Below are 7,261 nucleotides of genomic sequence, written 5' to 3'. Positions count from 1 at the left end.
CCTCTGGTGCCATGCCCACGCAGGGCCCACCTTGTTCTGGTGAGCCCACCTGCCAGGCTGTGCCCGCCCCCCCCGTGCCACGCCCCCCGGCCCCGTGCCACGCCCCCCGGCCCCGTGCCACGCCCTCCGGCCCCGGCCCCTGCGGCGCAGGGCCCACCTTGTAGGGTGTGGGTGAGTTATAGTTGTCCGGGAACTCCCAGCTGAGCAGCACCGACGTCTTCATGATCATCTTCACCTTGAAGTTCTTGGGCGAGACTGCATCGGGTAGCGGCCGCAGGGAGGGAAGAGGAGAGAGACCGGTGAGGGCAGGCGTGGGCGCGGGGCGGCCCAGGCTCCCTGTCGTCCACTGCGCCTGTGCCCACGGCCTTCCTGCCTGGCCCTGGCCCGGCCCTGCCTGCCTGTCCCCGGGCCCTGCGGCGCAGCTGCAGAGAGAAGGTGGAAGAAGAGCAGGGAGGAGAGGGGGAGAGGGCAGAGGGGGACGGGGTGGGGGCGGCGGGGGCGGCGGTGCCACCGAGGCACGTCCCACCTTTGCCAACGCCGGAGCCTCGGGGTCCGGACTTGCCTTCAGTGTCCATGAGGAAGCAGAAAAGTGACCACTTACCTGGGCGGGGGAGGGGGGGGTTGGGGTGGGGGTGGGCACGAGGCCCGGTCCGTCTCTGGTGCCGCCAGTCGCCGCGCGCCTACCTTGGTCCCGCAGGAACGCCCGGTAGCGGACGGGGGGGCTGTAGGGGCCGGGGCCCCGGCGCGTGTGGGCTCGGACTTGGAGGTCGTAGGCCGTGTCGGGCTTGAGGCCCTGGAGCGTGAGTGCGTTCTCGGCGCCCGGCTCGGGCGCGGCGGGCAGCTCGGTCTCTCGGGCGGGGCCCAGGGCGCCGGCCTCCCGCACGGCCACCGTGTACTTGACAATGGCCCCGTTGCGCTCGGCGGGCACGGGTGGCAGCCAGCGGAGCAGTACGGTGCCGGCCGTGGCATTGCCGGCCGCCTCGAGGATCTGGGGGTGGCCGCGGGGCGCGTCCTCGGGGATGTTCAGGACCTGGGCCGCCTCCTCGCCCAGGCCCCCGCGGCTGCGGGCTGCCAGCCGGAACACGTACGTGGCCCCCTTGTGCACGCCCGGCGCCGTGTACTGGTCCTCGGAGGGCGGGAACTCCAGGGTGGCCAGGGTCGAGTCCTCGCGGCCGAACTGCAGGCGGTAGCCCAGGACCTGGTCCTCGGCGGTACTGGCTGGGGGCTTCCAGCGCGCCAGCAGGCTGCCCTCGGGGGTCTGCTGCACCGACAGGGTGGGGCGGCCCAGCACTGCAGGAAGAGGACAGGGGTGGGCGTCAGGCCACAAGGCCACTGGGAGGCCGGGAGCCTGGGCTGGGGCTGCTGTTTCAGGGTTTCCTAGGAGGCCTCCACTGGGGAGGTGGCATTTGTGCAAAGGCCTGGTAAGGCTGGGAGCCATGGGCTAGGGCGCAAGAACAGACTTCCAGAGAGGGGGAACCGCATGTGCAAAGGCCCTGAGGTGGGAGCATATGAGGTACGTGCCACCAGCGACCTCTCAGAAAAACTCATCCACCGCTCCCTTCATTTCTGTCTTCCCCTCGTGTTGGCCCACGGCTCGTGTCCTGGAGAGGCACAAGTATCTAGAACCCTGCCCTGTGCTCTGGGGTCGGACACAATGCGGGAAGAGTTGGGCTTCTTGCAGGCCTCATCAGGGCGTTTACTGAGCTGTGCCCCCGGGGAACACTGGGCAGAACACGCACGGGCTCTGAGCGGTCAGTGCTGCTCTAAAACACGATGCCCTTAGGGGGGCAGATGCCCCATTGGCTGGGGGGGAGGAAGGGATAGCTCTGTCAGGGCTGGCCTCTCCCAACAGGTGGTCTCCCTACCTGCTCCCTTGGTCACGACCACCTTGGGTTTGCTGCGAGCGCCGTCGCCCTTCATGGTGTAGGCGGCTACCGTGATGGAGTATGCAGTCTCAGGCTGCAGGTTTGTGATGACCATCTCCTGCGGGCAGGGCTCAGGGTCAGTGCTGGGGCGGGGCGTGCTGGCCCACCCCGACGCCAGGATGAGGTCAAGCAAGGGGCCCAGGACAGGAGAGACGTGCACACAGGCTCATGCACAGACCACGACATGATGCACAGCCATGCTCACTCTGGCGCACACGGCCAGCCTCACACAGTCCTAACTGCCTGCCTGGACCAGCATGGCAGCCTGCCCTGCTCTCGTCCACACGCTGTTCTCCCCACAGTGGTCAGAGGGCGCCAGAGAGTACCCAGGTCAGGCTAGTCCCTCCTCTGACCACTAGGGCTCAGACTTCCCTGGGGTAAAGTCCGGTCTCCACTACAGCCACAGGGCCCCCTGCCCCCACTCACTACGCTCCAGGTTCCTCGCACTCACTGGCCTCGGCCCACCCCAGGGCCTTTGCACAGGCTGTGCCCACTGCTTCTAAACACCCATGTTGTGCTGAAGATGCCAAGTGCCACCCTGCCAGAGCCGGCGATGATATTTCCCAGAATTCTATAATCCAGTTATGTTCGAATAGAACTTTCATTGTTAAAAATTAAGTACCTATGACAACAATCTGGAACAAGAGATGCCCCGCGAAGTGGACTGGGGGAGGGAGGACAATGTGCAACAATGAATGAACCAAAAAAGCAAACCTAAGTACACAAAACTTACAGCCCAACAATGGAAAAGCAAAGGTAGACGGCTCAGAACACACAGAAGCCCCTAGCAGAGCAACTGGGGTCTTAAAGAGCTTGCCAGCAGCTGCTGAAAATACGACCACTGGTTTTTCCAGAACCAGAACAGAGACTCAGAAGAAAACCAAAGATACCCAGAATTAGTCCACAGGGCCGAGAGACCCCAGGAACCTCAACTCTGAGGCCAGAAGAACGAGGGAGTGCCCGGCCTCACTGCTGACCACTGTCAAAGGGGCCATGGCAGGTGGTCCTGGAGAGAAGGGGTGAGCATTAAAACGGCCAGGCTTACTGTTCCTAAATGGACTGGCAGGACCCCCAATACTATGTTCCTTAGTCGTTCTTCACGCTGGAACAAAGCTCATACGTGCAGCCTGGGGAGGGGAAGCCAAAAGCTGCCGAGGAAGACAATCTGGACCGACTCAGCTGCCCACCCACATCAGAGGAGACGTGTATACCGAGGGCGCGTTCAACGCCCTTGGCTTTATGGAAGCAGATGACGAGGCCTGTCTTCCTCTGAGGGGATCCACACCACCAACCTCTTGTTAGCAGTGGAGACCTATCAGCGTGCCACCCAGAACTCCTCCCTGGGGCTGCAAACCCCATGGTTCTCTCCTCCAGCCCTTGCTCCCCCACCCCCAACTGATGTGCAATTTATACACAAAGTATAGGAAAAAATTCACCACCACTGGAATCATCACACCATTAGCAACCAGGCAATGCTTTGTTCAGTTTTACTAAAGTGGCAAAGAGTTGAGGCCGACCTGAGGGCTACTAACAACGACACCAGCAGTTAACAGTGCAGCTCTGAAAACCTTTGGGATCCGTCCCAGCATGGGCACCCCTCCCGTTCTCACAGAATAGGCTGACCATCCCAACACCAACCACCCTTCTTCAATTAGCACATAAAGGACTGAAGTCCCAGGGCAATCCCTACCCAGAAACTCCTCAAAACAAATCCCTGCCTCATTATTTCTTAGGAGCTACTGGCTGAGATTCTTCTTTGTGGCTACTGTTTCTGTGTGATGGAAACACTGTACAAGCAAGAGTTACTATGTATCTCTTGGGCAGCCTGAAATCAACCAGTAGGTAAATGGGCAGACCCTACATCAAGGCTGCCGTCTGCACACCTCAGGCTGTAGATATGTCTCCACGGCCCCCATCAGCTGTAACGATGTTTCACAGCTTGCAGGGTGAGTTTTGTTGTCTTCTTTAAACAAACTGGAGCTTTGTGGCAATCAATTTTCCCAACAGCAAATGCCCTGTGTGTCACAGATTTCAGGCTTGTTCACTGTGTAAAACCAAGACCAGGGCTGCCACGTGGATCCAGATTTGGGTTTCCGAGGCCGGTGAATCTCTCCAGGGAGGAGATGGCCCATCTTTCTCCCACTCTGTCTCGCTACTGCACACTTAATAAGCCTGCTCTTTCTTATTCATTGCTGCGGAGTCAGAAAAGACTCAGAGCTGACTCTCGGTTAGGTTTTTGCGGATGTAAATCACACGAGAGGAGACTGTCCACCTCTCTCCCAAGGCGCTGCTGATGGATTTGAACTGCTGGTGGGGCACAGTCAGCACTCCCTGCAGACGGATGGCACAGGTGTAGATAGAAAATGTCTATGTACTAGGAAGGAGGTGAGCTGCTAACATAAAGGCACATGGTTCGAACCCAGCAGCTGCTCTGTGGGAGAAATACAGGCAGTCTCCTCCCCTGCATCAACTGCCTCTGAAAACCCGCTGGAGGGTCAGCTCTGAGTCCGTTCCAACTCAACAGTACACAGCAGTGACCCCGTGGCTTGCTCCTCTGTGGCCTTTGTTTCACTGTGAGGATGTGGAACCCAGCATGTGGCTTCCCCTGGGTGTGTCTGCAGCACCTGTATGTGTATATTCTCTGGAGGACTGTCCACCTTGCTCCCCTCCCCTGCGGGACTGACCCTCAGGAGGGTGGGCTCAGGCCTGCCTTGACCATCACTGTGCCGAAAGCACCTAGCACAGGGTCAAGCATCCAGCAGGTGGTTTAGTTGATGACTATTTCTCCCCAAGTGCCGGAGCTCTCACGTGCACCTCGAATCACGCACACACAGACAGACAGAGCGGTGGACGTCCTCAGCCACTCCTGAGCCCACATCTGCATGCATGCACCCCCCCCCCAAACACGGGCCAGCATGCCTGGAGATGGGGATGGCCCCAGACCAGGGTCCGGAGTACACAAAGGGAGGGTCTCCTGCCCCTGAGCCTCTCACAGTCAGATGCAAAGTAGGGGAGTGGGTGCGGCCAGTGTAAATTTGATACCAAACTTGGGGCTCTCCAAAAAGCCGTTAGTCCCTATTTTTGGAGTAAAATGCACAGAGAGGGGCAGCATTTGTGGCAAGCTGCCCAGCAAGGTATCTGGTCCAGAGCTTCCTGAGAAAGATCTGGGGTGATAACGGGGACACCACAGGCCCCTCCCTGCCCACTGATGGCTCTGTAAGTAACGGGCCAGAATAGAGGGGAGGCTGGCCACAGAAAGAACGTTCTAGACCAGACAGGGCCAAGATGGGCTGGATTATGACAGGCAGGGACGCTAATAAAGACAGACATTCCAGGCATGGGTGGAGTAGGACACCCAGGGGTACAGTAAAAGAGGATAGGGAGGTGTGTACCCCCAAGTCTGGCCTCTGGGCCTCTTCTGGGTACCCAGGTCACCCCACTATACCACAGACCCTCAGCTGGCCCGAGCACCCACTTGCCTGATGTGAAAACTGAGGCTGTGTGCTCCAGCTGGGGCACACGACCTGGGGGGGAGGAGACCCTTGTGCCAGGGGCGTGCAGGGGTCACAGCACAGCACGGCCCGTGGGAAGGGTACCCGGTGGGGCGCTACTCACATATTCGGCCGTGTCATCCGTCTCCCACTGAGCGCGGGAGGAGAGGGCGAGGGAGAGAGGCGGGAGGTGAGGCCAGAGAGAGAAGCAGCGGAGACAGGAGTGCGGGGGCCCACCCCCCGCTGCCCCGGGCCGCCCCGCGCCGCCCCGCGCCTGCCCACCTGGGCATCGGCCAGCATGACGTCCTTGATGCGCGGTGGCCCGCGAGCCTCGGCGCCCTCCATGCGCACATAGTGGACTTGGTAGCCGCGGATCTGGCCGTGCTGCCGGCCGGGCGCGGGCGAGCGCCACAGCACGCGGATGGCCGTGGCGTTGAGCGCCTCCACCTCCACCTTCCGCGGAGGCGCGCTGGGCACTGGTGGTGGAGGGGAGGGGGGCAGGCGCGGCCGTTACCGGTGGACCCGCCCCGTGCCCGGGCAGGTGCCCAAAACTGGGATGCCAAGTGGCTGCCTCAGAGCTTCGTGCCTCCGTCTTGCCTCCCCCCAGCTCCCCCACGGCCCCACCGACAGATGGGGAAACTGAGGCTCCCCATCCACCCACCCAGAGCCTGAGCTGAGAGCATGACAGCTATGGTCATGCCAGCTACGGTCTTCAACATCAGACCCACGCGCTTCCATCCTTGCCAGGCACAAGGCCCGTTGTACAGATGGCTAAGAGAAGCGATTCCAGAGCAAGAGGCAATGCTGGGATATGAACTCAAGCACCCACACACTCCTGCAGGGTGGGGGTCTTAATTGGACACCCCCCACCTCCCTGGGTTTGGCACGAAGAGGAAGCCGACTCCTGCCATCTTGCCCCTAAGGTGCCCACCATCTGGTCCTAGTGCCCTGCTGCCAATGGGCTTGTCTGGGCCAGCGGCTCAGTGCGTGCCAGGCTTCCAGAGAGGGACTGAGATTTCTCAGGACGGCGGCTTGCTCATTTGACCCCTGGGACGACTATCTCTCCCCAAATCACACCTAACTCCCCAGAAGAAAGCTCTTCGGCCAGAGATCAGCCAGCAGGTGGGCATGTTCGCACCACAGCAGTGGCCTCTGTGGCCAGCACGTGCCAACGGCACCCCGTCCTCACCCGGCTAAGCGCGGGCTCAAGAAGCACCAAATGCTGTTCCCCCGAGTCTGAAACCCGGGTGTCAGGGCTGGCCTGTGCTCCCCACCTAAACCAGACACAGACTGAGCTTCCCAGGCTCAGGGCTGAGGTTGCTCCAAAGGCTATGAGCCCCCAGAGGGTCTCGCTTGGACCCCGAACTCCAAGACCACGAAGGCTGGGGCTGGCGGGGGGCTGCTGGCCTCCACGCCTCCCGTGACCGTGGCTTCTGCCTTTTGACCTCCAGCCCGGGTTTCCAGAGGTGAAATGCTCACAGCGGGGGCCGGGCTGGGGCCTGCGGGGGTCCTGGCCGTGGCTGGGGCTTACCGTCCTCGTCGGTGCGGACGACCACGGGCGAGCTCTCGGGCCCTGGTCCCACCTCTGTGTGCGCCACGGTGGTGATGCGGTACTCGGTCCACTTCTCCAGCGCCTCCAGCAGGATCTGGGTGGCGGTCGGGGGGATGCCGTTCACCTCCTTGGGTTGCGGGTCCTCCGAGCCCAGCGGTCGGTAGCGGACGCTGTAGCCCACCAGGGCCCCGTTGTGCGTTTCCGGCGGCGGCGGGCGCCAACTTACCAAAATGGCCGTGGAGCGCGTGCTGACACATTTAACATCTTGAGGGGGGGCTGACGGTTCTATTGGA

At 61.4% G+C, this 7,261-nt stretch overlaps 1 protein-coding gene across 2 annotated transcripts in view; it reads right to left on the bottom strand.

The window, feature by feature from the left end:
- PTPRS (protein tyrosine phosphatase, receptor type, S) overlaps window positions 1–7,261 on the bottom strand; it is an 89,331-nt gene that overhangs the window by 26,472 nt on the left and 55,598 nt on the right. Inside the window, exons 10-14 of one of the 2 annotated variants that reach the window (XM_006896375.1) lie at window positions 6,948–7,253; window positions 5,699–5,892; window positions 1,866–1,983; window positions 685–1,290; window positions 158–255 (exon numbers count right to left, since the gene is read on the bottom strand). In XM_006896375.1, coding sequence (XP_006896437.1) covers window positions 158–255; window positions 685–1,290; window positions 1,866–1,983; window positions 5,699–5,892; window positions 6,948–7,253 — 1,322 coding nt within the window. The remainder of the gene's footprint in view (window positions 1–157; window positions 256–684; window positions 1,291–1,865; window positions 1,984–5,698; window positions 5,893–6,947; window positions 7,254–7,261) is intronic. The other variant, XM_006896376.1, reaches the window with a different exon arrangement.

Source organism: Elephantulus edwardii, unplaced genomic scaffold (genome assembly GCF_000299155.1).
Source record: "Elephantulus edwardii isolate Elephantulus edwardi_28Jun2011 unplaced genomic scaffold, EleEdw1.0 scaffold00185, whole genome shotgun sequence".
NCBI classification, from domain to species: Eukaryota; Metazoa; Chordata; class Mammalia; order Macroscelidea; family Macroscelididae; genus Elephantulus; species Elephantulus edwardii.
Note: the sequence above shows the minus strand (reverse complement) of the source record. Positions and strands in the feature narration are given on the sequence as shown.